The sequence below is a fragment of the Myotis daubentonii genome, chromosome 8, assembly GCF_963259705.1.
Source record: "Myotis daubentonii chromosome 8, mMyoDau2.1, whole genome shotgun sequence".
Lineage (NCBI taxonomy): Eukaryota > Metazoa > Chordata > Mammalia > Chiroptera > Vespertilionidae > Myotis > Myotis daubentonii.
The window spans coordinates 93557417-93575502 of record NC_081847.1 but is presented as its reverse complement, the minus strand read 5'-3'; the positions used below and the strand labels follow the sequence as shown (position 1 = coordinate 93575502).

Sequence of the window (18086 nt, the reverse complement as noted above, 5' to 3'; positions counted from 1 at the left end):
CAGTGAGCGGCATTGCCACACTCACATTCGAGACAAAAGTTAGATGGCCACGTCTTGACCTAAGCAAATGGACTAACTCTGCACGGGTAATAGGAATGTGGGAACGAAGGTGGGATAAAGGTGTGGTCTCCCTCCCTCCGATGCCTGCATCCCCTGACCCTGTGACTTATTCACAGAGACGATGTGTGGTCTTAGCTTGCTCCTTTTGGCTTTGGTTTAAATTCCTGACCTGGAGGGCAGAGGACAACACTTGGTCCTGCCTTCTACGCACCAGGTTGGAGCAGTCCAGGTGGAAGGGAGAAGCCTGCCCACCCTCCAGCCCTTGGGCCACCAGGGAATAATCCGGGAGCTGAAGAATTTACACTCAACCAGCAATTGCTTGGGTGCTTATGATGTGCAAGGGTTCCCAGTGGGCACAGAAATGAACCAAGCATTCCCTTTAGGACAATCCTATCTAGTTACAACATCATCCTATATAATAAAAGGCTAATATGCAAATCGACCGAACAGCAGAAAAATAAGTTGCTATGATGCACACTGACTACCAGGGGGCAGATGCTCAAAGCAGGAGCTGCCCCCTGGTGGTCAGTGTGCTCCCACAAGGGGAGCACCACTCAGCCAGAAGCCAGGCTCAGAGCTGGCAAGTACAGTGGCGATGGCAGGAGCCTCTCCCACCTCTGCAGCAGTGCTAAGGATGTCCGACTGCCGGCTTAGGCCTGCTCCCCACGGGGACTGCAAGAGGGCACAGGCTGGGCTGAGGAGCCCCCTGAGTGCATGGATTTCGTGCACCAGGCTTCCAGTCTATATATATATATATATATATATATATATATATATATATATATATATGCCTAAGCGACCATTATGACCGGTAACCGAACAACCAGTTGACCAGTCACTATGATGCTCACTGACCACGAGGGAGCAGATGCTCAATGTAGGAGCTGCCCCATGGTGGTCAGTGCGCTCCCACAGCCAACCTCCCACAGCCCAGGCTGGCCAACCTCCTGTGATCCTCCCCGACACCGGCCATCCCTGATCGGCCCTGATTGGCCCCGATCGAGACTGGGCGAGATGGCCCCAATGGCCCTGATCTCAGGCCAGGCTCAGGGACCCCACCGGTGCATGAATTCGTGCACTGGGCCTCTAGTAGGGATATAACTAAATGAGAATGAATATAGAGTAGAAAATGCAAATTTAGAGCAAAGAGGTAGAAAAACTATATGAGCACAGAAGAAGGAAAGATTATTCTTGGTTATAGGAGGAGGAAAATTTCATGGAAAAGGTGGTATTCGGGTTATGTCTGGGAATATGAGTGTATGTTGTACACGATGAATATGCTGGTGGGACAGTGTTATATGGGACCGGGCAGTTTTACAGGAAGGAGCCAAGTGGGAAGTGAATCTGGGGAGGGAGGGAGCCCACTCTCCGAACATTATGAGATGTTCACGGGGCTTGGATTTCATGTTTAAAGTTTGGGGTATTTAACGATGACAGACAAGTGGGTTCAATCTGGGCGTTTTATTAGAATCACACACGGAGTTTTTAAAGCTGCAGATGCCCGCACAGGATCATCCCTCCTGGTGAGGCCTGGAGAACGCATGGAGGGAGGCCCACGTGTCCTCTGACTAAGAGTTTTAAAGGCCGAGATCCCTGAGACCTGGCCCTGGTGTCACTCCGGGTCTGCAGCTGTCCCCAAGGCCTGCTGTTGGCCCGGAGCTAAAGGGGCCTCACTCTCCCTGCGGGTCACCTGCCGAGAGGGGCCTGAGAGGTCACACGGGCCTTCAGGAGGAGGCTGAGCGACATGGACTCAGGCAGGGGGCCCCCTGGCAGAGGCCCGGCTGCCTCCATCTAACATCCAGGCTGGGACGACGGGAAGCGCTCAGGGCCCGGGGAGGGCAGGTTCTCTCCCTCACTCTCCTGACTGGGATGCAGGTCTAAACATCGCTGGAAACCACACTCACCTACTCCTCCCGCCTCCAGAGCAGAGGGGAGGGGGGGTCCCTCACCAGGGAATGCCCTCTGCCTCCGCTCACTTCCATTTCAGAGGAAACCGTCTTAATTTTTCCACCCTTTTCACTCTCCTCCCCCAACAGCTGGCAGTCTGTTCTCTGTATTCATGAGTCTGTCTCTGTTTTGTGAGTTTATTTTGCCCATTAAGTTCCACATATAAGTGAATCATATGGTCCTGCCTTTCTCTGACTGGCTCATTTCACTCCGCGTCATGCCCTCCCGGGCAGCGGTCGCCAGCCTTTCGGACCTCACGGACCACTGGTGCTGTGCATGGACCGCCGGTTGGCGACCGCTGTTCTAGGGCCGTCCACGCTGCCACGAGGGGGTGGATTTCCTTTTTCACAGCCGAGTGGTGGCCCCCTGTGTGCACGGACCCCAGACTGTTCATCTGGAACTAAAAGCCCCTCTTGCTCTGATGTTTTTTAATCCCCTGGCCTGGCCCCACCCCACTCCTACTGTATAAGGAAGCAGTTTGCAAAAGTGACGTTGAAAGGTTTTGTGCTCAGTTGGGTTAGAAGGTGCCTTTGGTAGTATTTAAGTGACTCTCTTTATCCCATCAGAGGGAAAATGACTCAAGCCCTGCAGGAGACTTCCCCGCCCCAGGAACACCTTTCAGATGGGCCACGCTTGCAGGATGGCACTGCCAGGCAGGCAGCTGGAAGAAACGGGTCGCGCACTCTCCCCACTCTGGGACGGGCGCTGCAGAGAGTGTTCGCTGCTCCTTTCTGTCCTCTTCCCATAAAAAGCTGCGTTAACAAGTTGCTTTAAAAAGCATCCTGATTCCCCAGCGGTTCCACAGGAGAGTCCAGTGTTCCCTCCAGAGAACTCAGAACAGTTGTTGCTCTCAGAGCTCAGGTGCTGTGAAGTCGCTGGGGGCTGACAGGCCCGCTGATGGGCGGGGCCGGAGGTGAGGTGGAGGGGTGGGGGGGGGGGTGAGGCGGAGGGTGGGGGTGGGGGCTGGAGCTCCAGCTGGTTTCTCACACTGGTTGCACCTCCCAGCTTGGCTAATGCAGATGGGGGAGGGAGGGACACTCAATTTTCAATTTCAATTTAATTACACAGTCTATTGTGCCTAGTGGGAAGGATTTAGGGACAAGATTAACGCTCAACAGTGCTCTGTTTTACATTCCATTTGATAAAGAGCGCTGTATTGATTATCCAAAGTGAGCTTTCAAACATGTTTCTTAGGAGCCAAATTCTTTTGGTGGGAGATGATTTAAAGAAGGGGGGGGTAACTTCCTTGCTTGGCTCTTTGCCAAAATGTAGGTAAGCTGAAGGTATAAGATGGCTCTTGGAGTTGTGTTGCCAGAGCACCACTGAGAGTGAGCAGTACCCCCTCCTTGAAAGAACAAAGACTAGAAATTCCACTGCTGAACGGGAAACACCAGCGGGTAGACGCTGATTGGCTACCACAGCTACTGGTTCTGAAAGTGACTGTTGTAACTAACACACTAGTAAAACCCTTCCCATTTAGGTTAAAGTCTAAAGAATCTCACTCTCTTATCAGGATTGGAAGCCATTCTGATTTTATCTGGCATCAAATCAATGCTTAAGATGATGAGTAAATATTTGGTGTTCCACTTCGGTGTCTATCAGTCCACTAGTGCAGCCAAATGTAAAAAGAAGGCAAATACAGGAAATGAAAATAAGTCCCTAAGAAGTGGCCTCAATATATTTCTTGACCAACGGCTTTAACTTGTTAAGAAAATAGGTCCATGGAAAATATTATGCTAAGTGAAATAAGCCCAACTGAGAAAGACAAACATCACATGATCTCACTTATTTGTGGAATCTAAAGACCAAAATGAATCCACCAAAAAAATAAAACCCAAAGCAGGGAGGCATGGAGCAGACTGACATACCTTGGTTTTCGTGGGGTTGGGGGGATGAGAAGAGATAAACCAAAGAGCTTAGATACTTACAGGCAGAGCCCATGGGCATGGGCAATAGGGTGGTGAAGACCTGGGGTGTGGGTAAGGGCTGGGAGGAGGGGAGAAAAGGGTGAGGGATGGGAGATATCTGTAATACTCTCAACAATAAAAACTACATTTAAAACAAAAGAAAACAGGTCCACTGTGGACGCCATCTTCCTTGGGTGGAGTCGTCCCTCCACATGGCATCGGCCTGGGGAATGCAATAGCCCTGCCCTCTGGACCCCCTGTGGCCCCGCCCTGCAGAGCTTGGGCCTGCGGAAAAGTCAGCTGCCTGGGCCAGGGAGTCGAGGTCTGGGCAGACTCAGGGGGTGTCAGTGCCTGAGTTGTGTGGCTTTGGGGAAGGGGCCATTCCCCCACTTACCTGTGACCCTGACTGGCACCTCCCCCTCATGGGAGATAACCTATCCCCACTCTCCAATCTCCTAGTGGCCCTCACCTCTCCACTCCTGGTGGCTCCTCTTTGTTGAGGTCTGGGCAGAATCCCAAGCAGACTGAGTTGTGTGGCTCTGGGGAGGGAATCACGCCCCAACCCTTCCCTCAAATCTGACAGGCACCTTGCCCCACAGGGGATCCACTAGCCCCATCCTCCCAGCTCCCAGGGCCTTGCCTTGCTAAGATCAAACTCTGGGAACAGACTGAGTTGTATGGCTCTAGAGTGGGGGACATCTCCCCTAGCATGCCAGACCAGTGCCGAGCCCTCCCTTCACATGGCCAAATCGTGGCCTGTTTGGGCTGCTAAACTCTGCTGGCCTCGCCCTGACGACTCCCTGAGACCCCACCACACCACAAGTGTGTGAGCTCCCAGTGGATGGCAGCGAGGCTTGCTATACCCTGAGACATTTGATCAAACCTAGCACCATTTATGATAAACACTCTCAGCAAGGTGGGAATAGAGGGAACATACCTCAATTAACAAAGGCCATACATATATGACAAACCCATAGCCAACATCATACTCGATGGACAAACACTAAAAGCATTTTCCTTAAGATTGGGATCAAGACAGGATGTCTGATTTCACCACTCTCATTCAATATAGTACTAGAAGTCCTAGCCACAGCGGTCGGACAAGAAGAAATAAAAGGCATCCAAATTGGAAAGGAAGAAGTAAAACTGTCATTATTTGCATTTTTATATACCAATAATGAACTACCAGAATGGGAAACTAAGAAAACAATCCCATTTAGAAGTGCTTACAAAATAAAGCCATACTTAGAAATAAATTTAACCAAGGGTATAAAAGACATGCACTCGAATAATTATAAGACACTAATGAGAGAAATTGAAAAAGATACAAATAAGTGGAAGCATATACCATGCTCATGGATAAGAAGAATTAACATCTTTAAAATGTCCATATTACCCAAAGCAATCTATAGATTCAATGCAATTCCTATCAAGATACCAATGGTGTCGTTCACAAAACTAGAACAAGTATTCCAAAAATTTACATGGAACCACAAAAGACCCCAAATAGCCACAGCAATCTTAAAAAGAAGAACTAAAGTTAGAGGAATCATGCTACCTCATATCAAACTATAATACAAGTCTATAGTAATCAAAACATCATGGTACTGGCATTTAAACAGACATAAATCAATGGAAGAGAATAGAGCACAGAAATAAACCCACACATTTATAGGCAATTAGTGCTTGACAAAGGAAGCAAAAACATACGAGGGGTAAAGACAGTTTATTCAATAAATGGTGTTGGGAAAAATGGAAAGATACGTGCAAAAAAAGAAAAAATGAAACTAGACCACCTTCTTACACCACACACAAGAATAAACTCAAAATGCATTAAAGACTTAAATGTTAGACTTGAAACCATAAAAACCCTGGAAGAAAACAAAGGCGTTTCTTGCAGCACTCTTTTTGTGTGATATATCTCCTTGGGCAAGGGAAATAACAACAAAAAATAAACAAATGGGACTACGTCAAAATAAAATGTTTTTACACAGCAAAGTAAACCATCAATAAAATGAAAAGATAACCCGCTGAATGGGAGAACATATTTGTCAATGATACATCTGATAAGAGATTAATACTGCAACTTTGAAAGACCCTATAAAACTCAACACCAAAAAACCAAATAATCCAATTAATAACTGGGCAAAGGACTTGACTAGACACTTCTTCACAGAGGACATACAGATGGCCAATCGACAGATGAAAAGGTGCTCAACATCACTAATCATCAGAGAAATGCAAATTAAAACCACCTCACACCTGTCAGGATGGCTACCATCAACAAATCAAATGACAAGTGCTGGTGAGGATGTGGAGAAAAGGGAACCCTTGTGCACTGCTGGTGGGAATGCAGACTGGTGCAGCCACTGTGGAGAACAGTATGGCGTTTCCTCAAAAAATTAAACATGGAACTCCCATTTGACCCAGTGATCCCTCTTCTGGGAATCTATCTGAAGAAACCCAAAACACTAATTTTAAAGGGTATCATCATTATTTACAATCGCCAAGATTGGGAAGCAGCCCAAGTATCCCTCAGACGAGTGGATAAAAAATCCGTGGCACATCTACACCATGGAATACTATGCAGCTGTAAAAAATAAGGAAATCTTACCCTTCATAACAGCATGGAGGGACCTGGGGAGCATTATGTTAAGTGAAATAAGCCCGCCAGAGAAAGACAAGGACCATATGATTTCACCTGTATGTGGAATCTAATGAATAAAATAAACTAAAAACACAATAGAAACAGATTCTTAGATACAGAGAAGTGACTGACAGCGATCCAAGGGGAGGAGGGCTTGGGGACCAGGTGGAAAAGGTGAAAGGTTTAAGTAAACAAAAAAGAACTCTTAGGCAAGGACAACAGCATGGTGATTGCCAGCGAGAAAAGGGGGTGGAGGGAGGTACAAGAGGGTAAAGAGGGGGTAAATGGTGATGGAAGGAGCGTTGACTCGGGGCGGTGGACACACAGTCCAGTGTACAGATGACGCGTTACAGAATTGGACACCTGAACCCTATATAATCCTCTTGACCAATGTCACCCCAAGAAATTCAGTTAATAGAAGAATGAAAGAAGTCTTAAGGACTTCTCTTTATAAGGACTTAATTAAACAAAAATGGTAGCAATAACCTTCACTGTTGTTCAGCCTTACCAGCCACTTGAGTACATACAAATATTTGGAAACGCGATGCTAAAGAGACGAAGCTCAAAGGCAGATGGACTTTCTGAACTCGCTAACGGATTTGTCATTGCACAACGACGGCATTTCCAAGTATGAAGTTGGCTGCGACTTCGAGTCAACATCTACCTTTATATTCAAAGGCAAAGTGATACCCTAGGCACGCGGCTGCGCCTCCTGTGCCTGCAGTACCTGAGCCGAACGAGCCGACAGTGTTTAAAGCTCCATGCGTTCAGGGCGCCTGGCGCAGCTCAGTTAAAGCGGAACTAAGCTGGTGCAATGGCGGTGGGGACACGGATAGGGCTCATTTTGAAGGCCCTGAGGAGGAGACTGTGCACAATGTGCCTTGCCTGGTGAGAGGGTAGACGTATCCTCGACAAGAGTGGGTGATAGGTGAGGCCAGAGGGAACAGCGCCCACAGGCCCGAAGATTCGAGGCTGTGAGTGACCCCTGAGCACGTCTGCCCCAGGCCCAGGCCTGCCCCCAGGCTACGGCCCAGGCGGCGTGGGCAGGGACTGCGCTGGGCTGGCCGGGAAGAGGCGGGGGCGGGCAGGGCAGCGTCTGGTGTACACGTGTGGCTGTGTGTCTCAAGCCCCTTCCATGGTCACACACAGGGACCTCTTCTTCCAGGAAATGTAACACAGAAATTAGTAAAAAGCCTGGCTGAGAAAACAGGGACGCGCACAGGAGGACAGGGGCCACCTTGGGCAGCAACCAGAGCCCAGCACCGAGTCCGCCGGTACCTTTCCACCCGGGGCTCAGCGCTCAGCGGGCGGGAATGGAAACCTGGGAAGGTCACAGAGCGCCACCTCGGTTAGGAGAGAAGTAGATAAAAGTATCTATTGCAGCGGCTGGTAGCCATGCCCCGGCCAGGACGTGCCCGGGTGGCACAGCAGCAGGCTGAGGCCCTGTCCGCCGGGCCCCTCCTGGGGAGACGCGTGGAGGGAAGTGAGGCGGTGAGAGGCGAGGGAAGCACACGGCAGCCAATTGCACCCACTGCACATGTCCTCGGGGCCACAACACACATGCTGCTCACTCCCAACACCCAGCAACGCCTTTGGTATTTTAAAGTACTTACAAGGGCTTCGTCATTAACATGTAAAGCAAAACCGTACATGGCAGGTGAGGAGGAGGGAGGAGTACCTGCTCGGTGATGTGCTCCCGGACGTCTCCTCCGGTCACTGAAAGAGAAGGAAACAGAAAGTCACCGTCAGGCGCCCGCGTGCCTAAAAGGCAGCCCTGGGTTTGCTCTGTTCTCGCCCAAAACTCCACCAGCAGCCTGGGCTCTGAGCAAGGACTGGTGTCATATCGTGAACATGTGCCATGGCTCCCACAGTTGGAACGGGGAGAAAAGCAAAAAAAAAGGCGAAACGAAAGTCCACCGCGTTAGGCTGAGATGTAAGAGCGCAGAGGGCGGCCGGGAGCCGGGAGGGGCGACGCCACAGGAACCACCGCGCGCTGGCGGAGGAACGGCGAGGAGATGGAAAGGACCAAGGAACAATCCGACAGGGCCCAGTCCCCGGTCCCCAAACAGTGACCACCCTCTCAGGTGTGACACGGGCGCTCAGCTACCCGAGGGCCAGACGAGGGGACCTAAGGGGCAGCTGGCAGACGCGCTCCTTTTCAAAGCTGCTGTGTTTCCGGCGACGATGGTACAGATGCTGCCATGTTGTTGCTGCAGTATCGCTGGCGACCACTAAGGTCCAAGCCAGCAGCTCTGCACGTGGAGTCCCGGCCAGGACAGAGGAACATGTCAGTGTCCCAAAGGGGCCTAAATAATAAAGACTCTAAGGCCCCAGTCCCTGTGAAAATAGGCTAAAGGCGACCGATGCCACGCATGTCTTAAATGAGAGGAAAAGAACCCTTAGAAATCACAGCTGAGCAGCCAGCCACCGGCAGGAGAGGGAAGAAGCCATCTTGGGGCATTGCAGCTATTTCTTGCTTGTGAACATCTTGGTGCGAGATACACTTTTTTAAAAAAACGTTATTATTTTATTGATTTTAGCGAGAGAGGAAGGGAGAGGGAGAGAGAGATGGAAACATCAATAACGAGAGAGAAACCTCTATCGGCTGCCTCCGGCATGGCCCCTGCTGGGGGTCGAGCCCACAAACCCGGCATGTGCCCAGCCCAGGGATCGAACCAGTGACCTCTTGGTTCATGGGTCGACACTCCACCACTGAGCCACGCCGGCCGGGCTGAGATACACTTTAAACTTGTCCTTTAAAAACTTTAGTGAAGGTGATGGTGCAGTCACATGCAGGCGTAAGAAATAATACAGACGGGTCCTGTCTGTGTGCCCCTGACACCGCCCCCCCGCCCCCCGCCCCAGGGGTGCGGTCTGAGTGATTGACAGCACAGCGTCGCTGCCCGGATATGACCCTGGCCAGGCCAGGCTGGGAGCTTGTCCATCACAGCACCCCCCACGGTGCCCTTTACAGCCCCGCCCGCCTCCCGCCCACCACACAGGCTAAGCCAGCGGCTCTGGCTCCGGCTCCCAGCACAAGGAGGGGTTCGTGGGCTGAACGTCATTACAGGGCCTCATTGGGCCTGGCTGGCTCCGGATGGCTTCTGCCTCTCACCAAATGCCCTTCTTGCATTCGTCCCCAGCTGATCTTAAAGCATCCTGGCGACAGGGACTGTGCCCGAGGTCTTTCTCCCCCCCCCCCCCCCCCCGTTATATCCAACATCTGTAGGAACCAGGCCTGTGTGAGGAACACAAACAGTGCTCAAAGCTGCGGGAACTGAAGCGCAGGACGGAGAGTTAATGCCAGAGAGCCAGTAACATCATGTTTTACACTTTTCCCGAAGATCAGCAATGCTCTAATTGTCCTTCTAGTAGGAATTTATCCAAATTTCCACTATTTTCTTTAAACAACTATTTACTAAAACAAAGTTTCTTAGCATAGCTACAGCATACATATAAGGCTTCTTCTTCTTCTTCTTTTTTTTTTTTTGTTAGTCCTCATCCGAGGATACTTTCCCATTGATTTCTTTTTTTTTTTTTTTAAGACAGAGTGGAGAGGAGGGAGGAAGAGAGGGAAAGAGAGAGAGACAGAACATCAATGTGAGATACATCAATTGGTTGCCTCCCACATGAGCCCCGACTGGGGCCAGGGAGGGAACCCACAACCCAGGTACGTGCCCTTGACCGAGAATCGAACCCAAGACCCTTTGATGCGAGGGCCGGTGCTCTAACCGCTGACCCACACAGCAAGGGCCCTATCGGGTTCTTTTTCATCACATTACGCGGTATGTGCAATTAGGGTCGGGTGGTGGCCGGCTGGGCAGCACAGGGCAGGCGTAACCTGAGCACGCCAGCTCCAAGCAGGGGCCCAGGGAGCAAACCGGGGCTGGGACTTGGGACCACAGGACAAGCTGGGTACAGGTTTTTTGGTAAAAGGTCAGAGGGCGTCCAGGATTCATGGCATCTGACCACATAAAGAAGAGGCAGGTGGCTGCTGGGGATGGAAGTGGCAGGGACGATAACTGTGTTTGGAGGGACTTAGGTACCAGGTCGCATACAACTCAGGGACAGGGTCGGAGCCGTGCTGGGGGAGTGAGGGTGGGCAGGGGCTGACAGAGAATGGACAGGCTCCCCACCCCCTCATTACTGAGGCCAGGGCACTGGTTGAGAATCAGGGGGACACGGAGCCAGGCAGACCATTGCTGTGAGTTACAGCGATTTAAACGTGAGAAACATCATCTCCTCCCTTGAGCTCTGAACATTCATAAATTAAAACATATCATCATAGAATTGCTTGTGGCCCTGTCATGATGGTTGCTGCTAATGACCCTTTTCCCGCTTGCGCAAGGGGGGTCCTAGCCCGGTGCAGAGGTACATGTTCCCTGGCCGCTGCCAGAAAAAGGAGGGAACCCCACTGGAAACCTAAGCCATCCCCACATTTATTCCAATCGCCCGTGAAAAGGAGGGATGGCAGTTAGCGGATGAGCCACGGCTAATAAAAGATTAAGGAGTCTGCGGCTTAGCGTCTTCTAATTATTTTCTCCAGCATCTCGCCAAGACGAGGTTTGAAATCTCTGGTTGGATCAACGCTATTTCGCTCAGAGGTTTGTGGACTTTGCATACTGATTCCTTCCTGTTTCCAAGTGCATTTGCTGCGAGGCTATTTTTACTCACTTTAAAGGAATTTTAATAACTTTCTGTTGACAGCATGGACAGCTGGTCCTGAGAATTAAAGAAAACTGACTCGCTGACTGAGGAAGGAAGTGACATCAATGAGCTGCTGGAGTCAGCCGCAGGGGACTGGCTTGTGAGGGAGTAGCCTCTCGCTGCAGTGCGTTTGGGGGGCACTGCCTTGAGATGCAAATCGCCGTATCCATCAAACCCGGATGCCTCCTCCAACCAACTTAGTGCCATGGAGGCAACAGGCCGCCACACTGAGGAGGAGGAGGAGGAGGAGGAGGAGGAGGAGGACCACGGGAGCGCAGGGTCCCTGTCTGTGCCGACCCCATTCTCCTCAGGCCTCAGTTTCTTTATCCAGAAAATGAGTTTGACGTAAACTGCTGCCTCGAGTCCGTCTCTTTCTATGACAGATGGCGAATGAGAACATGTACTAGTATGTATAGAGCAGACATGCTACCTGCCAGTGTAACCCAAGGGGTGCTCCCCACTGCTTTTTAACCCCGCGGAGAGCGATCTGGAACAGGTGTCACAGATAAGCTACTCCCATGATATCTCAATATTTTAAAAATTGGTAGTCATAGTAGCCCGGCCAGTGTGGCTCAGTGGCTGAGCATCAGCCTATGCACCAGGAGGTCACGGTTCAATTCCAGGTCAGGGCACATGCCCGGGTTGTAGGCTCGCTCCCCAGTGTGGGGTGTGCAGGAGGCAGCCAAGCAATGATTCTCTCCCATCATCGATGTTTTATTCTCTCTCTTCCTCTCTGAAATCAATTTATATATGTATAACTGGTAGTCACTATCTATAACTCTACTGCAGAGAAAGGTCAGGTGCCAAACCCACACTTTCAACACTGACAATAGGATAATAGCAGTGATCATTGCCGTCACAATGAATGACTTCATCCTTCACCATTTTCCTCTGGAGCTGCAGTTACTCATTTTTCAAAGACAACTGTAGCTCAAGTGCATTGAGTGTGATTGTGTGTGGGTTGTGTGTTGTGAGCATGCATGTATGTGTGGATACACACACACCTGTGCCAACGACAGGCAGAACAGTACCTATATACATTTTTATGGTTATACACTGAAAAGTTAAATTGATAATTATTTCTTAGCTCATTCTAGAAAGCATCTGAGGTGGCTAGTCGTGGCTCAATCACAGTTACTAGAAAATAATTTGAGTTTGAGTTAACAATCTGGAGTCAAACAGAATTTAATTCAAAATTTTATTTGGGGCATTCAACTAAATTTTCAGAGTTCATGAGCTTAAATATGTAATTTGTACCACTCAAGGGTATCGGTTAAGTAAAAAGGAATGGACGAGGTCTCCACAGCTGTCTTCAGGCTGAAGGATTTTCAGACTGTCCCCAACCTGGATATGCTTTGACTTTAGCAAAACTCACCCTTTTGATCAACCGCTATTTCAATACCTGGCTGTTCTGTGCGATATGCGAGGTGCTCTGGAGGGACAGGAGTACAGAGGAAATGTGATGAGCACACGAAACATGGAACAACATGGAATCGCGGCTGCAAGGAACTTATGGGTAAATTTTAGAGTCAGTTAGGCCAAAAGGTACTTAGCTCTTGAGACAGTGGAACTGAAAACATAAACAGTGAAGTCCGTGGCATAGGTCTTGGTGACGATTTATTTACTTATTTATTTAGCTCTGACACTAAAGCAAAGGCAACAAAAGCGAAAATGAACAACCGGGACGACATCAAACTAAAATAGTTGCTGCCGGGGTCCAACCCCCAGCAGGTCCAGGGGTCCCCAAAGGTGTGGACGGAGTCGGCGAAGAAGGAATGACACGGAGACAGCGTTCAGTTGATCAGCAACCTAGCCAGGATCTCTAGCCCGGATCTCCAGAGAGGTTCTGCTTCGGATTTCCAGCGAGGTTCTGTAGCCATGTTCCCTCGCTAGGTTCTCCAGCCAGGTTCTGTCCAGGCTCTCCAGTCAGGTTCAGTGTCCAGGTTCCAGTCAGGTTCTCCTGCCAATCTCTGTAGTCAGGTTCAGTCCAGGATCCCTTGCCATGTTCTCCCGCTAGGCTCTGTCTCTAGGCTCCGAGGCCAGTCCCTCTCCAGGATCCTCCGGCATGCTCTCTCCAGCGAAGTTCTTCTGTCTCTAGGCTCCGTGTAGGTTCTGTCTTCTTGATTCTGTTCTAAGTTCTGAGTGTTTCTGTCTTGTTACAACTGTATTTATACCAGTTGATTCAATCCTATCAATCTCTATTACAAAGGTTAGGGCGTTTCTTATCTCCATTCCAGGGAGAAAAGATTATGTAGTTTAAGCATGATTGTTCGTAGTTAAAGTGATTAATTACCCGCCTGGCACTTAGTTGAGGGGTTTTATTCCCTCCCTAACTTCAGGGGAAAATCCCTACCTGGGGATTCAACCTTTCTCAGAGGTGACCTTGGTTAAAACACATAGTGCCAAGAAGGTGAGCAAACATATTAAGAAAAGTATGCCATATATGCCAGGTCCCTTGAAACAGCAAGCATGGACCGGCTCCCGGCAGTTGCTGCTCAGCAAAGGAAACCACCGACGAAATGAAAAGGCAGCCTACGAAATGGGAGACAGGGCTGCAAATCACACATATACCCGATAAAGGGTTAATACCCCACATAAAGAAAGAGCTCACACAACTCCAGAGCAGAAGCCCGAACACTCGCCTTCAGAATGGCCAGCGGCGCCGCCCGCCTGCGGGGCAGGACTTCCCAGGAGCCCCGAGGGTCAGCCTCCCTCTGGGGAACCAGTTCGGGTCCTCATGCAAAACACGCGTTGAGACGAGAGGGGGCACGTGGCCTGCTCCCTGTGAGGGTGACCTCCTGACACTTCTTAGGGTGAATTAGGACCGGCCCCTGAGGAAGGCTCTCATTGATCCAACTCTAGCCAGACTCCTCCGCCTTCTCCAGGAGGCCCTGATGTGGACCTGCCCTGCCTGCTGCCTTCCTGCCCTGACTCAGCCAGAATCCTGCTGAGTAAGTTAAGGAGAGTCTCCCCACACTGGGTGGGTGATCACCCCTGACCTCCCATCGGGTTTCTCACCCCCGCTTTGATGTTAAGTCCGTGGCCTGCCCTTAGCCAGGATCCTGTTGGGTCAGTTCAGGAAGAACCCCCTGCCTCGATGTCCGCCCTCAGGAACTGCCCTCCACTGGCCCCCACACGTTGCTCCCGGGCTGTGAGGCCCATTCCCTGCTGTACTCAGAGGTGAGCCAAGCTCTCCCCTCTGTGACGCACCCCGTGGCTACAGTCCTCAATAGTCTTCCTGGCCACCGTCAGTGTCAGAACAATTATTTTTCTTCAACACACCTAACATTTTAGCGTTACATTTATTTCCTTTGTTTAATGCCCAGGATCTGTCTAAAAACGACTGATTTTATCAATTCCTCATTAAATTTGCAGATCCCAAGCACTGCAGCTTCTAATCATCCTTAGTGATGGCTCAACGCCTTGGTACCTGGTCAGGGAAACCGGAAATAGTCCGGGACACGTCAATCAGGGTGGCCCTGAACCTCAGGAAGTTGCCTTTAGTAGGAGCCACATTGTTATTAAAAGTGAGCGGGAGTCCCCTCCCTCCTCCATCCCCTCCCCGCCCTGGGCTTTGGAAGTGGTGAGAAATATGAGCTTTCTTTTTTAAATCAAATGGAGTCTTTTGAAATGGGCTGCTGTGTTTCCTTTCAATTTCAAGCAAGATTTATTTTATTTTTTTTAAATTTTTTTTAAGCCACACTGAGTGGGGACAGCTGGTTAGTCTCAGGAAGCGTTTTGGGAACTAGGGCGACACAGACAGCACTATGGGTGTTTTTTTCAATGACCTCTTTCCCCCACATCCACGCTCACCCACTCAAGGCTAGAAGTGGCTGCCAGGATGGTTAATGGGCTGCCATTGTTAGCCAGCCTCCCAGCTCATTGTACATGACCGGAACAGGCCTCCGGGAGTTTGTTTGGAGAGTGTAGATTACATGTGTGGAGAGAAAGAGTGAAGGCCGTGCCTTTCTGGAAGGTTCTGGGTGTGATCAGTGGGCCTCCCTGTGGCTGGGGTGGGGTGGGGTGGGGGGGTGGGGGGTAGGGGCGGGCCTGTGGTCCAGGCATTGGAGGCCAGCAGCATCTGAACCGAAGCTGCTAATCTCTCTCCTCTCAGTCTTGCCCACTCCGTCACTCTCTCTTAAGCCAAGTTTTGGTCACGTCTAAAATACGAAAAACTATAAATTTACAAAATCCAGATGAAAGAAGTCAACTGTAATTACCTGTAGATAAGCCCTGGTAACCTTGGTGACACCCTTCCAGGTATTTCGGTTTTCTTTTTCAAAGACAATACAAGTTCCACAGGTTTTTTGTTCACTTAAACAATATGCTATTAATAACCTTTGCTGCCATCACGAGACCTTCTCCTGGGCAGCCCTGTGAGGAGTGTCCCTCTGAGCACACCCAGGCCCCTCCACAGCACAGGGTCCTGGGAGCGAGGGGTTGTGGAGTTCCACAAGGTGGCAGTACTCATGCTGAGTACACCTATGAGCTGGTTCCCAGCACTCCATCTGCTCGAAATTAATAAAAAAAAATGGTGGCAGTATTTTAGGAACCATGCAGTTTATGCAATCCATCGCTTTGTCTTTCATGTTTTTATTAGAGAGGATGGACATTCAATGTGTTTGCTGGGCACTGATATTTCTTCTCCCATTCATCTCCCTGGCTTCCTTTCTAACAGGGCATTTCTCTTTCTCTTATTAATACTAACTTGGGCCGGTCTTTAATTTTGTGACTATTTTTCCTAATTTGTCATTTGCATTTACTTAGTTATAACTTTAGGCAATGAAGGGAGGACCTAAGGGTTGGGAGGCCAATGTTAGTGAGCACTGACAGCACCATGGTGCATGCTGGCCCCCAGGGCACTGCTCATCTAGTCCCCCAGCACTCCTTGCTGAGATGGGGCTCCTGGTGTCCCCGTTGTGCAGATGACGAAGTCTGGGGCCTGCAGAGGGAAGGAGGAGGCCGGGCCTGCAGAGGGAAGGAGGAGGCTGGGCCTGCAGAGGGAAGGTGAGGCTGGGCCTGCAGAGGGAAGGAGGAGGCTGGGCCTGCAGAGGGAAGGAGGAGGCTGGGCCTGCAGAGGGAAGGTGAGGCTGGGCCTGCAGAGGGAAGGAGGAGGCTGGGCCTGCAGAGGGAAGGAGGAGGCCGGGCCTGCAGAGGGAAGGAGGAGGCTGGGCCTGCAGAGGCAAGGTGAGGCTGGGCCTGCAGAGGGAAGGAGGAGGCCGGGCCTGCAGAGGGAAGGAGGAGGCCGGGCCTGCAGAGGGAAGGAGGAGGCTGGGCCTGCAGAGGGAAGGAGGAGGCTGGGCCTGCAGAGGGAAGGTGAGGCTGGGCCTGCAGAGGGAAGGAGGAGGCTGGGCCTGCAGAGGGAAGGAGGAGGCCGGGCCTGCAGAGGGAAGGAGGAGGCCGGGCCTGCAGAGGGAAGGAGGAAGCTGGGCCTGCAGAGGGAAGGTGGAGGCCGGGCCTGCAGAGGGAAGGAGGAGGCCGGGCCTGCAGAGGGAAGGTGAGGCTGGGCCTGCAGAGGGAAGGAGGAGGCTGGGCCTGCAGAGGGAAGGAGGAGGCTGGGCCTGCAGAGGGAAGGTGAGGCCGGGCCTGCAGAGGGAAGGTGAGGCTGGGCCTGCAGAGGGAAGGAGGAGGCCGGGCCTGGAGAGGGAAGGAGGAGGCTGGGCCTGGAGAGGGAAGGTGAGGCCGGGCCTGCAGAGGGAAGGTGAGGCCGGGCCTGCAGAGGGAAGGAGGAGGCCGGGCCTGCAGAGGGAAGGTGAGGCCGGGCCTGCAGAGGGAAGGTGAGGCCGGGCCTGCAGAGGGAAGGAGGAGGCCGGGCCTGCAGAGGGAAGGAGGAGGCTGGGCCTGCAGAGGGAAGGTGAGGCTGGGCCTGCAGAGGGAAGGAGGAGGCTGGGCCTGCAGAGGGAAGGAGGAGGCTGGGCCTGCAGAGGGAAGGTGAGGCTGGGCCTGCAGAGGGAAGGAGGAGGCTGGGCCTGCAGAGGGAAGGAGGAGGCCGGGCCTGCAGAGGGAAGGAGGAGGCTGGGCCTGCAGAGGCAAGGTGAGGCTGGGCCTGCAGAGGGAAGGAGGAGGCCGGGCCTGCAGAGGGAAGGAGGAGGCTGGGCCTGCAGAGGGAAGGAGGAGGCTGGGCCTGCAGAGGGAAGGAGGAGGCTGGGCCTGCAGAGGGAAGGTGAGGCTGGGCCTGCAGAGGGAAGGAGGAGGCTGGGCCTGCAGAGGGAAGGAGGAGGCCGGGCCTGCAGAGGGAAGGAGGAGGCCGGGCCTGCAGAGGGAAGGAGGAAGCCGGGCCTGCAGAGGGAAGGTGGAGGCCGGGCCTGCAGAGGGAAGGAGGAGGCCGGGCCTGCAGAGGGAAGGTGAGGCTGGGCCTGCAGAGGGAAGGAGGAGGCTGGGCCTGCAGAGGGAAGGAGGAGGCTGGGCCTGCAGAGGGAAGGTGAGGCCGGGCCTGCAGAGGGAAGGTGAGGCTGGGCCTGCAGAGGGAAGGAGGAGGCCGGGCCTGGAGAGGGAAGGAGGAGGCTGGGCCTGGAGAGGGAAGGTGAGGCCGGGCCTGCAGAGGGAAGGTGAGGCCGGGCCTGCAGAGGGAAGGAGGAGGCTGGGCCTGCAGAGGGAAGGAGGAGGCTGGGCCTGCAGAGGGAAGGTGAGGCCGGGCCTGCAGAGGGAAGGTGAGGCCGGGCCTGCAGAGGGAAGGAGGAGGCCGGGCCTGCAGAGGGAAGGTGAGGCCGGGCCTGCAGAGGGAAGGAGGAGGCCGGGCCTGCAGAGGGAAGGTGAGGCCTGGCCTGCAGAGGGAAGGAGGAGGCCGGGCCTGCAGAGGGAAGGTGAGGCCGGGCCTG

The 18086-nt window shown here is 52.2% G+C and overlaps 1 protein-coding gene across 2 annotated transcripts in view; it reads right to left on the bottom strand.

Annotated features, from left to right (window-relative positions):
• CHST9 (carbohydrate sulfotransferase 9) overlaps window positions 1–18086 on the bottom strand; it is a 135126-nt gene that overhangs the window by 17928 nt on the left and 99112 nt on the right. The window contains exon 4 of one of the 2 annotated variants that reach the window (XM_059707434.1): window positions 8240–8277. The exons of the other annotated variant lie outside the window; for it this stretch is intronic. Within the exon in view, the coding sequence (XP_059563417.1) occupies window positions 8240–8277 (38 nt within the window). The remainder of the gene's footprint in view (window positions 1–8239; window positions 8278–18086) is intronic. 2 annotated transcript variants of the gene reach the window in all.